The sequence below is a fragment of the Cynoglossus semilaevis genome, chromosome 8, assembly GCF_000523025.1.
Source record: "Cynoglossus semilaevis isolate Cse_v1.0 chromosome 8, Cse_v1.0, whole genome shotgun sequence".
NCBI lineage: Eukaryota > Metazoa > Chordata > Actinopteri > Pleuronectiformes > Cynoglossidae > Cynoglossus > Cynoglossus semilaevis.
The window spans coordinates 2,666,023-2,683,077 of record NC_024314.1 but is presented as its reverse complement, the minus strand read 5'-3'; the positions used below and the strand labels follow the sequence as shown (position 1 = coordinate 2,683,077).

At 40.7% G+C, this 17,055-nt stretch overlaps 4 protein-coding genes across 5 annotated transcripts in view; 2 read left to right on the top strand and 2 right to left on the bottom strand.

Moving 5' to 3' along the window:
• fbxo11b (F-box protein 11b) overlaps positions 1-1,529 on the top strand; it is an 8,587-nt gene extending 7,058 nt beyond the window's left edge. The window contains exons 21-22 of the mRNA XM_008313947.3: positions 1-67; positions 151-1,529. The exon at positions 1-67 is cut by the window's left edge and continues 31 nt beyond it. Of these exons, the coding sequence (XP_008312169.1) occupies positions 1-67; positions 151-280 (197 nt within the window). The 3' untranslated portion in view covers positions 281-1,529. The remainder of the gene's footprint in view (positions 68-150) is intronic.
• Positions 1,501-10,474, bottom strand: msh2 (mutS homolog 2 (E. coli)). Of its 2 annotated transcripts, XM_008313945.2 has the most exons (16): positions 10,214-10,473; positions 9,499-9,647; positions 9,118-9,399; positions 8,745-8,891; positions 8,438-8,587; positions 8,172-8,305; positions 7,882-8,081; positions 7,575-7,684; positions 7,368-7,491; positions 5,979-6,129; positions 5,780-5,877; positions 5,275-5,520; positions 4,181-4,385; positions 3,857-4,104; positions 2,943-3,118; positions 1,501-2,443 (listed from the first exon to the last, which is right to left on the bottom strand). In XM_008313945.2, the coding sequence occupies exons 1-16, from the start codon at positions 10,419-10,421 to the stop codon at positions 2,267-2,269; spliced, it is 2,805 nt and encodes a 934-aa protein (XP_008312167.1). In that variant the 5' UTR covers positions 10,422-10,473; the 3' UTR covers positions 1,501-2,266. The 2 variants fall into 2 exon arrangements, with proteins under 2 accessions (XP_008312167.1, XP_008312168.1); XM_008313946.3 differs by lacking the exon at positions 2,943-3,118 and having other exon boundaries at positions 10,214-10,474.
• Positions 10,475-12,298: 1,824 nt separating this feature from the next.
• On the top strand, positions 12,299-16,927 carry gch2 (GTP cyclohydrolase 2). The gene is made up of 6 exons (XM_008313944.3): positions 12,299-13,826; positions 14,650-14,759; positions 15,093-15,148; positions 15,456-15,487; positions 15,593-15,677; positions 15,965-16,927. Exons 1-6 carry the CDS (start codon positions 13,436-13,438, stop codon positions 16,092-16,094), a joined length of 804 nt encoding a protein of 267 aa, XP_008312166.2. The 5' UTR covers positions 12,299-13,435; the 3' UTR covers positions 16,095-16,927.
• cript (cysteine-rich PDZ-binding protein) overlaps positions 16,637-17,055 on the bottom strand; it is a 1,703-nt gene continuing 1,284 nt past the window's right edge. Inside the window, exon 5 of the mRNA XM_008313941.3 lies at positions 16,637-17,055. This exon is cut by the window's right edge and continues 12 nt beyond it. Within this exon, the coding sequence (XP_008312163.1) occupies positions 17,004-17,055 (52 nt within the window). The 3' untranslated portion in view covers positions 16,637-17,003.

Below are 17,055 nucleotides of genomic sequence, written 5' to 3'. Positions count from 1 at the left end.
CCATCTGTGTTAACTGCATCAAAAAATGCCACCAAGGACATGACGTAGAGTTTATACGGCACGATCGGTGAGGCAAATTGTAGTGTAAATGTTCATCGTCAGTAAGTGAGAGATAAGTGGGTTCTCACAAGTTCGTTCTTTTGCCAACAGGTTTTTTTGCGACTGTGGTGCAGGAACATTGTCAAACCCGTGCACGCTGGCCGGGGAGCCCACACACGATACAGACACTCTGTACGATTCAGCACCACCCATAGAGTCCAACACGCTGCAACATAACTGAAAGGCATCTGCTCAAATCTCACCGTCTCCCATGAAGCAAACAAAACACATGACATCGTTCAACCAGACACACACAAACACTTCAGCCAACAGTCATCAACATGAACCCATCCACTGGCAGCCATTAGAAACTCTGAGAGACTCAAAAGACTGCGGAGCTCTCAGACAGGCTTTTGGTGAACAGAGGCTGCAGAGGAAGCGACTTCCTGCATGCTGCACTCTCATCTCCAATAGAGGGAGCAGTAGTGCTGTGGGTCGAGTGACCGAACGGCCACAAGAGATTCCTCCGTGGAGTATTTTATGATCAGTGGGCAGAGATGAGAGGTGTACGACACTGAGCTCAGCCCTGATTGTTCTTCAACGACTGCTGTCAATGACACTTCCTGCTTCCTCACATCTGTCACCCGCATTGCCTGAACCATTGGTTGTAACTAAGCAACAGATGGATGTTACTCTGTTGTGTGTGGATAAAGGAAAAAAAGGTGTGCGTGCGTGTGTGATGGAGCACTTGGGCTATGTTTTTGTTTGTTTTTGTTTTTTTAATGTTTTGATCAATTGATTTTATTTCAATGCTTTCTCATGTAGTTTTGTATTTTCAAGCAAAAGCAGACTGTATTTGAATGTCCTTTATTTTATTATATATTATTATAATTATAATTATTTTCTTTGGTTAGCACCCCTCACCCCCACCCCAACACCCAGGCAGACTGCAGAAACTCAAGGTCCCAGTGGAAAAGTTCTTTCTGTGAAAGAGAATCTCGTTTAAACACTAAAAACCCTCTCCACTACAAGAGCTCGAACGGCAGGTGGAGGAACTCCACACTTGTATAAAGGTGTGTCTGTGTGTACGCGTGTGTGTAAAATTATGTTGTGTACAGTGAATGTTTGAGTTTTTGTTTATAAGTTGAAACAGTCAGTGTTTTTTTTTATTTTGGGAGAGGGTTCCAATAGGAGGCGCTAAAGCTCCTATTTAACTGGAACTTGTGAGTCAATCTGCAGTCCCCCTTCGACCCTCCCCCTCCTCCCGCCTCCTTCCCTCCGTCCTCTGTGTATCGTGGTGACTGTGGCTCCTCATGCAGCCTGAATCGTATGCATGTACCATAACATCTAGACTTAATATATTGTGAAGTATTCAATAACCATTATGTAGATGCTAGTTGGAATTTAAAAAAGGGGTATACTTTCTTAGAAGGACAAAAAAAGAAAACAGGAAACTGGCCATTTCTAAGAAAATAAAACTTTATTAGATCAACTTTGGTTTCTATTTCGTACTTCCAAACCGAAGAGTTTTACAGGGCTTGCAGCGGGACAAGAGATGGTGTTTTTTTCTGAGTTAAAATTGTGGTTTATTTGAATGATGAAATGAAGTGCTTTGGTCCCTGCGTATTGACTGGTATTCAGGTACTTGCACAGATTCCCTATGGCAGTAGATTACATATTTTACATGAAAAATTACAGGTTCTCCAGTGTATCACCAATTGAATGTGATGTGGTGAGGTAAAAATGATCCTCTGGATCCTGATCAGTTTGCTGAATTGCATTTTTAGGATTACTTATTTTGTCCATACATGTTTTATGCAACACTGTTCATTTGTCCACTGGTAATCAACACTTAATATTCTAACCAGCAGAAACACATTAAGATGAACTACTTATGTAAAGCAACAGAAAATAACTAACTTAATCAAGGTTAGACATAAACACCAGGGCAACTTTATGACAGGTGCAGACGACTTAACTGTAAAGTAAGAGCAGAAAAAGCTCTGCAACAAGTTCCAATACCAACAGTCTGAAACGGGGTGGGCCTTAGTTCGCTCAATTCTGGTCTGGAGCATGTAAAAACCAATGCCCATGGGCCAAATTTCACCCCACAGCAAAGCTGTCGACAAAACAATGCCTATATTAAAGCTGTGACAGTGAAAAACATCCACATGTTAATGTTTATTGAACAACTGCACAGCACATAAGTCATTTACAGAGAAAGGGATCAGGCTGATTTCACAGGAAGACAGCGTGCCAGGATCTCTGCTACGTACGAGTTGTTTTTGGAAACCAGCTCCTCCTTCATTCTCCTTAGCTCCTCCTTCACCTCCTCCTCAGACATGCTGGCAGCTGGAACCGACTTGGCCTTTTCCAGGAAGTCCTGGATCAGGTTTTCTCCCACCTAAATGGAGACAGAGGAGAAATTAATTTCACAACTTTTAAGCCACAAACATGCGTTCAGTTGTGTGAACCATCTAACATGCAATTCTTTAGCTGACTGAATGGTAGTTTAGAGCAGTGGTCCCCAACCCCCGGGGGTACTTGGTAAATATCATATAATAGATAGTAGGTAATGGTGGGTGCCTAACACCACTTGGTGGTCCAACAGGGCCTTCAGAATCCTATGAAAACATTTGACTGCTTTTTAATAGTATTTTAACACCAAGGTTTTTGTGAATTTAAAAAAATACGGTCACTTGGCTGATAATCTGATCTACACTGACAGCTGACAACATCACCCGTGAGTGGAACTAATTCTTCCTTATAATCCATATTTTTCCCCTCAAACAAATTAACAAACAGTGAAACTACAATGCATTTCGCAGTCATGCTTCCTAATTTCTTGTGCCGTCAACAGCAGGATCTGCTGCAGCAGCCATACATACAGCCAAACAAATTACTTGTTTGTCTGTGAGCCGTCTTTTGGCCACAGGCTTTTCATCCTCCGAAGACACCACCGCCGTGGGCTCCTGAAACTCCTCCAGTTCTTCCGCCTTCTCTTTCGCAACAGCAACCACCCAGGGAGGGAAATTTGCCATTTCGGCAACGTGGATACCAAAACTCTGATCACACACACCTAAAACACACAAGTGCCGAGTGAGTTTGGACAACTTTTCTTCATAATACTCAGGCACAATAGTCATATGTGCATTAAAAAATGACTAAATGATAAACTGTGTAACATCAGTTTGATGGAACAAATAAGTTTGTTCCAACACGTCTTTACAAAGCTCTGATCCAGCCCTGAACCTAACACAGTTGGGGCACATGACAGAAAACCTGTTACGGTCATGTACCGTGGACTTAGTTAACATCTGACCACCATGAGATCAGGCCTGAAGAACTGGGCTGACTTCACACAGAACTCATGAGAACAGTCACAACAATCACAGTATTAAACAAAAGATCAGTTGCTGATCACAGATCACAGTTGCTGACAAACACATAGAACAGCTGCTGACCTAAAAAACACACAGTGGATAAAAGAGACATCTCTGAAGATAAGATAGATCTGCTAAATCAGGTATGGGCAAACTAAGGCCCAGGGGCTGGATGTGGCCCATTCAGCTTTTTAATCCAGCCCACCAAACTTTTTCAAATTATATAATTTATTTATATTATCATTACACCCACATATCCCAAATTGATGGTGTAGAAAATGCTAAAACCATTTTAGCCTTTATGCATGACTTTTACTTGTCATTTATCTAAGTTCACACAAATGCTCCATCTATCTGCTGAACATGGAGGGTTTGGACAAACAACATTGTTTTTTTTTACTTATATAAACAACCCTTTAAATGTCTTTACTGACCTGCTCTGACTCTGTACAGCATGGTGAGTGTGTCATGGGATGTCAGGGCTGTCACGTGAAGGTTGTGGACACTGGATTGTTGTGCAGCAAGTGCCGTCAACTCATGGAAGTGCGTGGCAAACATACAGAAGCTGCTGATCTTGGATGCTATGTGTTCACTAATGGCCCAGGCCAGTCCAAAGCCATCGTAGGTGGACGTGCCCCTGCCCAGCTCATCGATTATGACCAGCGATTTCTCTGTGGCTGAGCTGAAGGGAGAACACTAATGACAATGATGAAAGCAGCCTTGAATTGCTACAACTCTGTCTAGGAGTCCGTTCCTACCGTAGAATGGCAGCAATTTCCAACATCTCAGCCATGAAGGTGGACACCCCCTTCAACTGGCTGTCTCCAGCCCCCACTCTGGCCAGGATGCTGTCGAACACACTTAGCTCTGCCTTTTCACATGGTACAAAACAGCCGATCTGAGCCATCAGAGCGACCACACCCACCTGGCGGATGAAAGTCGACTTACCACCCATATTTGGACCTGTGGGCAAAAAGAAAGATGAAACCATGACCTTAGAAATGGGGGCTGCAGTAACAGTTAGAAAACCAACATAACAATCACATTCTGCATGTTGTTTGCGTGTTCTCACGCACATGAGAACTGGTTTTGTAGAAAACACAAGGATTTACAAGCGGTGCATTAAGCCCACAGGGCCACAGGCCTGACTGATCATCTTCAAGTCCGTTCAACTACTAAACTAATTCTGTCGTCTAAACTGACCACGACCCACACACGTCTTTACTGATTAGTTTTTCATTAAATACCAGGTGTCAGACAAATCCGGTGATCTGACACACATGTAAGTAGCTTCAGTGACTGCTCTTCACATAACAAAAACAAAATACTGTATGGAATTTTATTGCCACCTTTGCCCCCACCACCAGAAATTTGTTGCTTTCAGGTTGTGCATGATTCTCACGAGTCACACTATTTCCATTCAGGAAATCCGTCATGTCAATTTTTGTCTCCAGAATAATTGCTCTCCTGAACTGCTGAACGGCTTTTCTTTTACTCTGGACATATCCAGCCTTGAGTTTCATACCTACCAGCTGACAAAGTTAAGTGGAAACAGTGTTTGCACTCCCTTCTTCTTCTACTTGGTATTAGTATAATGACATAATATAGAAAATGACCTACAGTAATTATTCTGAATAATTGGTACTGGTATTTAGATTACCAGTAGACACAGTGAAGCAGGGAAAAACATCAGTGCCACCAGTTCTTTAAGAACTTGGGTTTTCAATTATGTTTATATGCTGGATGACTCTAAATGTCTGGATATTCATTGACTTTAACAATATGTTTTTTTATACTTGTCTTGAGTTTCATCTCATGCCTCAGACTGGTCTTGACAGTCATCTGTTTATACCTGTAATGATGTAGAAGTTCTTCTTTCCCTGGACAAAGCTGATGTCGTTGGGTATGAAGCTGGTATCTGGATCGTTCTCCATGCAGGGATGCCTGGCCTGCAGCAGCTCTAAGCGGCGGCTGCCATCATCTAGGATCTGAGGTCGAACATATGGAACGGGAGCCGAGACAGATGCCACGGCAAAACTGGCCACTGCGTCCAGTTGTGCTATCACATCGCTCAGCGTCTGCAGGGGGTCCACGTAACCTGGTGACCACAGTTAACCCAAACAATTAACATGGGTCTTAAATGCAAGCATGTGATTTTTTTTTCTTTAAAAAACTTAGAGGAACCTTCGGCCCACAGAGTTGGTGAAAAAATGCAATGACACGGTATTATTATCAATAGAGGAGCTGTACTTTGGTACAGACCCCAGATCAAATGGATCACAGTTGGGTTTTCTGTTACGGAAATCAATGTCACACATTTAAGACAGACAGAGCGGACATTTAATGAGATTCTTCACCTGAGGCGATGTTGATTATCTCTTTCACGATTGCATTCTGGGCCTCCTCATACTCCTCCCTGCTCTTGGTGTACTCCTCATTCAGAGAGCTCAGTTTGCTGCAGACATGCCAGATTGGGAGATGGCTGACAATCAGCTGATGACAAGGAGGAGTGAAGTCTCTGTCTAAGTCACATGAATTACACGAAGACACGCAGACCTGTTTGTGAATCGCACACCATTCTTCTGGACGTCCAGCATGGTAAATTTCTTGTTGTTCCTCAGGCCCTTCTCCGCTTTGCAGGTGACCCTCAGATAAAAACCCAGCATGGCGTTCGACTCCAGCTTCACCGTCTTACCAGCCTCCAAACCTTTAAGAGACACAGGTACAGTGATGAGCTTAGGATGAAATAGATAAACAAAAAAAGAAAAGAAAACATGTCACTTGGCCATCCTTTTATGTTTAATATCCTTCCTGGTACCATCATGACTTACTACTTTACTACCTCTCCCCTGTTTGGCATAGTGATACTCACAAAATTAAATCTTTTATTCAAGTCTTTTGATTGAGACCCAGTTTCCTTAAACTGAACTTGTTTCTGTATTTAAAAAAAGGAGTACAACACAATGTTTTCACGTGTTGGGCTGAGCAGCTTGGCTCCAACAAATCACCAGTTTTAGTCCTGTGACCTACTTTGGGTCAGAATCACACACTGTATATAGCAAACTGAGCCACCTTAGACTAACTCCAGAAAAAGATAGGAACAACCTCTGGTTTAAAATCAAGGGTCAAAAGAGAGATATTAAAGTTTCAAAATGGGTTTGTTTTCAATTGTCATCAATTTGTTTTTTGTATTTCTTCATAGTAAAAAAATTAAAGTCATTTTAAAATCAAATATTTCTACTCATCTATGCGTATGTTTTTTCATAACTGCATCTGCGGTATACGTGTGTTACAATGTGAGACCCCCTGCCATAGTCTGATGTGCATATCAAATTACTTCCAAAACAAGTGGGCTGCCTCACAATTCCTGAACTGTCTGGACTCGTCATTAAAAGAATCAATGCCACAGCCTTTTCTAGTGTTTACGTCACATGAGACTACTTCCTTTCATTTCCTGGGATCTTTGTCAGAAAACAGTCCAAAGAAATGAGGCGACTTATCTAAATGCACCTAATGTGATCAGCTGTGGTCATGTGTCAAATTCATGAGGACCATTCTCCCAACAAACAGTGTCAGAAAATGTATTTGGTGAGACAAAAACACAGTGGAGTGTGTTTCACCTCTTATCCAAGAGGCTTCTTCAGTTCTAACTGGTGGTGGGAAGTACAGCAAATTTATATTCTGGATGTGACAAAGAATAAAGCTACTTCAGCTCCCCCCTGTTGGGTGGGCCGTTGGAGTCGACTGGGACAGTGTAAACAGTTGTTGGGAGTCTGATGGGTCGTTGTGATCTTTATCGGAATGGTTTTGGTCACGTGTCTCTTTGTTGTGTGAAACTGAGGTGAATCTTTTGGGTATTGTTCCTAAGAGAGCCTTGTATGTGGGTGATAGGTTGTCTTAGTCCAACCTATCATTAAGTCAAAGACAGTTTGTTTGCATAGTCACCGAGTTCTCTGGCTGCACTGCTCAACACAGCCTGCATGCTCTCATCCAATTCGTCCATCTTCTCTCTCAGTTCAGTTAACACTGCGTCAAATGACGCCTTCACCAGGAACTCGTGGTGGTCAACCTGTACAAAGCACACAAGCAGAGGAACTGTTTATAGAGAATGTGAAATTTACGGACTAAATTGATGATTTTGTGAAGGTGAACCTGGTTCATATCCAGAGTGGTTTCAATCATCTCCTGATACTTGGTGAAATCATTCTGCAGGTCTCTGAGGGGAGAAACGAACACGGCTTCCAACAGGACCTGGAAGTTGCCTGCAATGAAAAGAAAAACGTGAATCAGAAATTAACAGTGAAATATAGAGTACAGTACAGTAGAGTACACACTGTAAAACCACTGAGTATTATCTGTACATTAAACAAGAAACAGAGAAAAACACAAAAAGCAAAGAAACAGTATGATTTCATTCTTATTTTGTTAATAGCAGGTTTGTCAGCAGGTTTGTGTTTACCTGAGTATCTCTCTAAAGCTGTGATCAGTGCAGGGATCTGGTTTACGGCCTGGTAGACACGGTAGCAGTCCTGTAGTGTGGCACTGTGACGGTGGAACTTCTTTGCCAAGCGGTGAAGGTCTGGAAACCGCCGCAGCAGATCCTCCTGACATGTGTGTCTGAGTTCAGAGTCACATACAAAGCTCTCCACCAGGTCCAGCCTGTGTTCACATGTGAAGACAACAAATGCATCAATTGGTTGGTGTATTCTTTTTCTAAACTGTATTATAGATTGAGGGTTTTTTTTTTACCTCTCTTCAATCTTGGTTTTGTCCATGAGAGGTTGCTTGATCCACTGGTTGACCAGCCGCTGACCCTGGGGCGTGCGGCACTTGTTCAATAGACCAGCTAAAGAATGTGCTCTGCTGGCATCGTCGGGTGAAGCCTGGAGGATAACAACGTCTATAGTCATTGGTTGACAGACGTCTGAGGAAACATGTAACCCCAAATAAAACTACCGACAGCCTGGTGAATAAAGGCAAAGTGTCAGGAAGTGATGGATTCACTGTCGACTGACCTGGAAAAGGTTAAGAGCCCTCACTGCGGCATTATCCAGTCTCATGAACTGACCCAGGTCTAGTGTGGTCAGACTAAAGGAATTAAAGTTTGACTCGTCAGAGAGCAGCTCAAGGAAACGAACCACTGCAGCCAGGCATGACATGGCCACCTGTGTAAAAGAACAACATTTGAACAAAGTAAGTGCAGCTTACAAAGAGAAAATTGGCCAGGGATTAAAACAGACATGAAATAGAGTATTAGTAGTAGTAGTAATAGTAGTAGTAGTAGTAGTACACACAAGCAGTGTTTTATTTTCTCTTTTTCACCTGTTTGTCCAGCTCTGGCAGTGAGTTGCTGGCTGCTGCCTCTCCTCTCTTGGCTCTAAGCAGCCTGTTCAGATCCTGCACTATATCCTTGCTGCTAAAATCTGCTCTCTTTCTGTCAGAGACCAGCATGCCACCACGTTCTACCACCTACACACAAACAGGATCATTAACTGTCGAGCCCTTAGATTTGTAATTAACTGAACTGAAGATAACATTTCAGACATTTTTTATTTAGTCAACAAGGCAGACTAATTTAAATCAAAGCACATTCAGTCATTAGTTGACCATCAAAGTGGAAGTTCATGAACTTGAAGGCTAATATGTCATTAATTATTGGAGTATTCATTACAGTATTCTGATGACTCCTCCATACCTGTCGTAGTTTACTATCAGCGCTTCCTTCACCTTGGGTTAACAAACATTCTTTGGGGCCAAGTTGAACGAGCAGAGACTCCAGGTTGGAGAATATCTCATTGTCGGGAAACTCACACACTCCCATATTTCTTTGAGCTGCATCCACATATCCTACGCCGACAACACGCTGTCCATCGGCTGCTGAAGCACAGCGAACAGCTACAACTCCTGCGCAGCCCTCTGCTCCAGCTCCTCCACCAAACAGGATCTCCTCAAACTGGATCAGGTTTCCTGGAGAGGCCTGGGTGACAGAACCAGAGAACAATCTGTTAGCTCTGTTGTCAGACTGACAGAAAAGTTTGGTCAAAACTGCAGTTGACACAAACATGTGACTCTTCACCTTGTATTCAATCCTCCAGTCATGCTCTTTGCTGTTTTTGCTGTGGTTCCTGTAGAGCTCTACTCTATACTGTCGAACCAGCAGCAAGTCTTTGACAAAGGCGTCAAAGTTCAGCTTGCTCAAAACAACACTTTCCAGCTTGCGACTCCCTGTTGAACAACACAATTAAATAACAAAAAAAAAACACGTGTTAAAAAAAATTCACTAGTTTCAGGTCTTCTTCAACAGCATAGTGTTTTTGTTTTGTTTTTTTTAATTAGAGATTCAGTGTTAGTGATATGCTAATAGTAAACAGCGCACATTGGTAGTTTCTATATACATATATATCATTTCAGATCTTTTTGTCTGTTGACAAGGCTAATAGCAGATGGGAAAAATAGTGTTTGAAATCTTATAGAAGGCATTCTTGTGGAAATTATGTTATTGTCTTAGAATAAGTCCAGTTTAATTAATTATATTACCTAGCTCCTAGAACCGCTGCTATAAACGTTCTTGTATCTGAGATTAAGCACTTTTCTGCGGACATCAAATTAAAATAGTTTGCATATTATTAAAGTCATGTGACGCACTGTGCATGTTTATGAATATGCAAAAATGACAAATCGTTGCGCTGTATTGTGAGTATCTCAGGTGCGGTATTCTGTATTGCATTTATTTCGGCTTGTTGTTTCTGTAATTTCTGCAAGCGTCAGTTAGCTCCAGAACGCTAACAAACCTGATCCCAAATACTTGATGACGCCGTTGGTCTTGAAAACTTCCTTCGCCGCGAATATGGCGTCTTTGCCGTGAACGGTGTAGTAGTCGTTGCGGTCGAAAATTCTGAAAGTGGTGTCTGGTTTATCCGGCATGGAGAAAATAAAGTTTAAAAACCCACTTTCAACTGCACTGTCCATGGACAGATTCTGTTTCGGCTGCACCGCCATGCTGGAATCTCCCGCCACCGCCGTGGCAAAGAGGAAGTTACGTCATCGTGTTTCTGCCGTATGTTGACATTAATGTTGTCGTGAAAATACAGTGGCGTTTGTTTTGGTGGAATGTTGCACTTTCAGCTATGTATTATTTAGCTAAACAACTAAACAGTAAGATTAACTCATAATAAGAGATAGGGTGCGAAACGTATCCACACATGCCCACCTCAGTGTCCTCGATCAGTTACCCTTTCAAAAAGATGTATCTTGAACTCATTTCTTGAACCTATTTTTTTCTATTTCTTTTTTTATTTAATGGCAATTTTAATCTCTTCACCATCTCTGAACTTCAAGGCTGATCAGAATGACATTAAAAAAAACAAGTGACCTTTTAAATAATTAAATATCACAAATTGTTTCGTGTCCAGGGCATTAAGCTGACTAGATATGTGTCATGTGGTTTTAAAGTGTTACAGTAGATTGTCTTGTCAAAGGAGGTATGTGTGAAATTATTGCAAAATAGTTCTGGTTTAACATCTCTTCATAGTAATCACAATGTGTGCCACATATGTATCTTCTTTATTGTGGACATTTTCTCACTTTCTTTTAGATTGTTTGCTTCTTAAACAGTCCCAACTAGCGGAAGCTGATGATGCACAAAATAACTAATGACGTTAATGTTGTAGCTTTATTTGCTTCAAAATGCTTGGCAACATCGCAACTACTCAGCCACAGAGAATTATCTGTCACATGGGCACTCTTGCAGTTTAAATCATTATCAACTAAAAAGAAGAATTTATTGATTGGTTGATTTACCTAGAGGAAGAATAGTTTGTACTGTTGCACAACAAGGAGATCACTGGTTCAATCGCTGGTGGTGGGGTTTTAATGTTGGGACTCTGCCGATTGAGAATTAGATTAACTGTCCACTACTAATTTAGTATCAAGGTGGAAGCATGTCTCATCTCTCTATAGGGCCCTGTAGGAAACCGGCGAACCTCCAGGGTGTACCAGTTCCTTGCTAAATGACTATTGGAATATACCACAGTTATCATTAGGTTTGAGGAACGTGTTACTTAATTCTCAGTCGAGAATGAGTCAAGCTGTGTTTGTATTTACATATTACAAATAGAAAGAGTATTTTGTCATTTTGAGACATTGTTGTCTATATAAACCCCTTTTTTCATTTTAGAATAATTCAGATTTTAATCTTGTATTTTCGAAATCCAGTTCAATTTTAATTATTGTATTTTAACTTATGTGTCTTAAAGTATTTTAACTTTAAGACACAAAGGCTAGAGATTCGTGAAATGTGTCTTCATAGAAAGAGGACTGCTTTGTTCAAGACATGAAGACATAAGAGACGCATAGTCAATGGTATCAGCTCAGGTCCATGTCTAATATAGTTGTTCAGGAGATCACACTTTCTTCATCATCTGTCTGCGCTGAGGCTCCATCGTATGAGGAATGACTGGGGGTTCATTTTCAGAAAGCTGCACAAAAACATATGATTCGATTTACAATTTTATGTTTTCACCTCAGCCAACATAAGTGTTTTAACAAATGACCAAATGGATCTAATATCTCAGTAAACAGCTGCCTTCTGTCACTGTGTCAGTGATAAATCACATGTGACTGTGGACTGTCTGTTGTGGATAAAGTAGTCATGAGTGATTTTTATGTAATCAAAGAAAGGTCTCATGGGTAATTTCTGAGAAACTCAGTGTTCCTGTGAACCTTTTTTACCCAACTCAGCTGGATAAATGAAGCATGCTTTAACTTTGTTATAGAATTCATGATAAATTCAAATATGTTGAAATACAAAGTTATTTGATGCATTAGTAGTTTCTTCCTAAAAGGATGTGCAGATCAGGGACCTGGTGCAGCAGATGCTCAAATACAGATACTACAAATGCAGATACTAAACGCATTAAAGACATGAGGGTGTACGTCAAGCTCCAGCTTAGGACAAAAACATTTGCTGCCCCCTGTCCCTACCACCAGCTCCTCTTATACAACATTTTTAAACATGCCATCTTATTGCCAGCATATTATAATTTTGAAAGAGCTGTTATGTCACTGGAAAATAGGTCACACTAGGGTAAAACCTACAGCAAATTATCAAATGATAATTTTCTTTAAGATACTACAGTACAATCCAATAAATACGTGGGTAGATAGATTGAAGTGACCTATATATTGAGTGTTTACATGTTCTACAGTACAAACCAATTATCTTCACCAATTACATGTAATCTGTTAGTCTAACTTGGAAAGGAGATTGTAATATCAATGTGACAATTTATTCTGTGGCGCTTTGGCACCTCTGTCATTGCTGTGAAACCCCAGGGTTCACCTCCTGGGCAAGATCGAATCCCGGTTAGGGTGGTTGGTACCTTCCAGTGGACTCACCACCCACAGGAAAGTTCAGGGAGGTTGGTACAGTGCAGTGTGATTTGAGTCGTGGTTGTGGAGACTGCTGCCCCCGCGACCCTGTAACGGATAAGTGGATGAAAATGGATGGATGGATGGATAATTTATTCTCCTAGTAAAGAAAAAAAGAGCCCATTGTTAAAAGTGGACATAGTAAAAGGAATATCATTCGTCCATTTCCATATAAGAGTTTCTTAAAAGACTCGACAGAAACCTTGAGCGTCACACAGTTGCCAACTCACACCTCCTCCCCCATCATGATGCTCTGTATCATCTGGAGCTCATTGATGGACATGGTCATGGTCTGTGACTTCTCTGACGGCAATTCGACAGTCGGGAATCTTTCTACAAAGAAAAACAGATAATGATCCTGTCTTCGTGATAAAATAAGTTTTAGCCACGTGAAGTCACGGGTGTGCAGGTCTTTGTGAGATAATAGGGTTATCACTATAACTAATGAGTCGATGATGACCAACGGGAGGCAGAAAGAATTGTTTGCATGGTGTGACCTCGGCATGGCTGTTGGATGTTGAGTCTCGTGCGATTGACACAAATGACTGAGACCGGCTGTTTTGACGTATGCGGTAGCTTTACTAATGTGGGAGCAGAGCGCACGAGGTTATCGGTGTAGGCTTTATAAACACAGAGAGGAGACAGAGGGCATAGGTGTCAACTCAGACCTACTGCAACAGAGTCTCAGCCTCTTCTCTGCCAGAAAACCCTCCGTCGTCAACACGCAATCCAAGATGAACGGCCACTGCAACGAGTCCGTGGAGAGACCAAGCTCCGTCGTGGTCTACAGCAAACACGAGACGTCCCGCAAAGAAGCCGAAGACAAGACCCACTTACCTGCGCTGGAAGCCGCGTACACCAACATTCTCCGGGAACTGGGAGAGGACACAGCCCGTCAAGGGCTGCTGAAGACCCCTAAAAGAGCCGCCAAGGCCATGCAGTTCTTGACCAAGGGCTACCATGAGACCGTGGAAGGTCAGTCTGTCTTTCTGTTACTCTGTACTTGTAGAACTCTAACTGTTACTTAGAGACGTGTAACCCTAGTAGTAAGATTCTACTGCAACAATTTACTACTACAACATTTACAACTACATTTACAACCACATTTACAACTATATACTATATGTTTTGTCACTGAACTAATACTACTACAAGTACGACTATTTCTTCTACTAATTTTGTACTCAGATATCAATCTTATATTAGTACTATCTTTACTAGTCCTGCTGATACTAACGTTATTACTGCTACTATTCCTACTAAAATCTTACTACCACCATAAATACAACTACAAAGTTTATTTATAACAAAATACTACAAAATATATTTTAAATATTTTAAGTACTGGTAATACTACTGAAATACTTCTACAATTTAAACTGTCTCTTCTATTACCACTGCTACTACTACTGATGTTAACAATGATCATGGGGCTGCATGGTGGGAGAGTGGTTAGTGATCTTGCCTTACAGCAAATAAAACACTGGTCGATTCAACTACTACTTAAAATAATACTTTTAATAATAGAAAATAGTAAATAAGTCGATGAGAAAAAAATGTCATTGTACTGGAATATAGTAATTACTGATAACAAAATGCAATGCAAATCACACTGTGGCATGGTTTAGATGGACATTCTTTGTATATTATAATTGTATTATTATTAACAACACATAATATTTTAGGCTGATTGTTTTACGTTTTCAGTTACTGATTACTGATCTGTTCCTCAAGACCATCTGTTATTCTAAAGGTCTATCTAAATATATGTGTGTATGTCTGTGTCTTTGTGCTGTAGACATCTTAAACAATGCCATATTTGATGAGGACCATGAAGAGATGGTGATTGTGAAGGACATTGACATGTTTTCACTGTGTGAACATCATCTGGTGCCCTTCTTTGGAAAGGTAAGTGTGTATCTGTGTATCTAGGACTTTTTCAAAAATCTTGCATATCCCCTGGAGTGCCTCAAGTGTCTCCATTGTATATGTACCCCGCTGGATGTGATGCTTAAAGATACAAGGTCCTTAAGAGATATTTTCGTGTTTATTGGGTTTTTTTGGGAGTGATCGGGTTGCAATTGATAAAGGACAGATCGACAAAATGAATGACAACCTCATTGTGTCAAATTGTTTGTTTTCAATTAGCCTTTGACATAAGGTTAAAAAAGTTTGTGTTGCTAGACTGCAGTGTGAATTGTTCCAAGCAGAGTAAATAAAACAGTGCTTTTTTTTCTTTAGGTCAGCATTGGGTATATACCAAACAAAAAAGTGGTGGGACTGAGCGAGAGGGCAAGGTAACACACACACACAACAGAGAGAGAGAGAGAGAGAGACAGCCGTCTCTTTCTCTGCTATCTCAAACAATAGCAATTACACATAACATTAGCCAAGTTGCCACTACGCACTATTGAGTGGTAATGACAAGGGTTCAGAGATATCCCACATGTCATAGATCAAAGTATCTGTACAATTGGATGGCTTGCATAGACGTTGGGGGTCAGGAGCTGATGTCAGTATCTATCAAGAAAGAAGAAATCAGTAAGAACGTAGTCCATTGTCTAATTTGTCTTGTCTTTTTTCTTTTATTTCGTATCTCCCCAGGATAGTGGAGATTTTCAGTCGACGGCTTCAGGGTGAGATTTAAATGCATTCCTTTTGACTCAAAAATCTTTACACAGATATTTTTAAAAATCTGCCATACTATCGCTAACACTAAAGCCAATTTTTGTCTTCTTCAGTTCAAGAGCGACTCACTAAGCAGATTGCCACAGCAGTATTTGAGGCTCTGCAGCCGAAAGGTGTAGCTGTTGTCATTGAGGCAGCGTAAGTACACACACGTACACACACAGGACACATGTTGGTGTCAGCACAGTTCCATTGCTTTTAAACTGGCAGCTCATGTGCCACATTAAATGTAAGCCATGACCCATTTATTTACATGTTACAGTACAACCTGTGGTCTACACCGACAGCTGCGTAAATAATAAGCAGCAAGGCTGATTACTTCACCTTGTAAAATATGAAGCAGCAGATGGTTAAAATTGTATTCATCTCACTCTTTTGCATGTTGTTTTTTTGTAATTCAGCTGTATGTTTCTGTGAATTCACAGGCACATGTGCATGGTCATGCGTGGTGTCCAGAAGATGAACAGCCGCACAGTAACAAGCACCATGATGGGAACGTACCTGGAGGACCACAGGACCAGAGAGGAGTTCCTGCAACTTATACAGCACAACTAAGCACTGTGCCGAACGACAGCTGCTCTGCCCATATACATTACTGTATATGTATAAATATATATATATATATATATTTAACAATAGAAAGCTACATTGAGTGCAGTACATGTTTACTGTTATTGTAAACCACAACATAATCTTTGCTTGAATAAAATGATTTTTTTAAACTGCAAGTGTCAGAGTGTAGCTTCTGTTTTAAGCAAAAAAACAATGACTTTTTTCTGGAGTGTAGTAGAAACTGTAATTTAGTTAAACAAAAAAATAGGACACCCAAAAAATACCAAAGTTCAAAATTGAATTGTATAAATAATAATGACTTCTGTACTCTCTTCTGTACTTCTGTAATTCACAATTTGAAGAGAGCTTCAAAGACTTTCTGCAGAATTTAAGTGTGTTTTGTGTCAGCCAGACAGTAACTAACAGTTACTGGCCATTACTTTCAATGCTTTTGTAAAAATTAAAAACAGGCCACATTACACCAATATGACCAACATTTATATAGAGCAGTTCAGACTTGTAAATAATATTCCTGACAAACCAGGTTTTTACATTAGATGCTTTATTTGAATTTTAAACCATTTACAAACAACATATTACAGAAGAAGTCAACATTTTCAAAAGCAAAAAAATCTGATATGTACAAAATACTAGAGGTCTCAGCTCTAAGAACTAATGAGTGATGGTGGTTTGAAAAACAACATTACCCTGTTTCAGTTTCTCTAAGGTCAATATATAACATTCTACACCAGCTGTATGCAAACACCAGTGGAGTTGGATTAGGGATAAATAAAGTCACAGATGACCAAAAAGAATGGTAAATTACACAATGCACAGAGAAACTAACAGCTGTGTCTCTTCCTTGTGGAATGTCCAATTCACATGTCAGCCACTTTGATTCCTTGAACCCTCTCACACAGAAGTCTGTTTGTAGTTCTTGGTGTCCAACACTTTCTTTCCGCAC

Coding starts and splice junctions, on each gene's coding strand:
- msh2 (XM_008313945.2), bottom strand. CDS start 10,421: ATGGCGGTGCAGCCGAAACAGAATCTGTCCATGGACAGTGCAGTTGAA. Junction 9,648..10,213: donor CATCAAGTATTTGGGATCAG/GTTTGTTAGCGT, acceptor GTTGTTCAACAG/GGAGTCGCAAGCTGGAAAGT. Junction 5,521..5,779: donor GATAATCAACATCGCCTCAG/GTGAAGAATCTC, acceptor TGTGGTCACCAG/GTTACGTGGACCCCCTGCAG.
- gch2 (XM_008313944.3), top strand. CDS start 13,436: ATGTGGGAGCAGAGCGCACGAGGTTATCGGTGTAGGCTTTATAAACAC. Junction 14,760..15,092: donor TGGTGCCCTTCTTTGGAAAG/GTAAGTGTGTAT, acceptor TTTTTTCTTTAG/GTCAGCATTGGGTATATACC. Junction 15,149..15,455: donor GGACTGAGCGAGAGGGCAAG/GTAACACACACA, acceptor GTATCTCCCCAG/GATAGTGGAGATTTTCAGTC.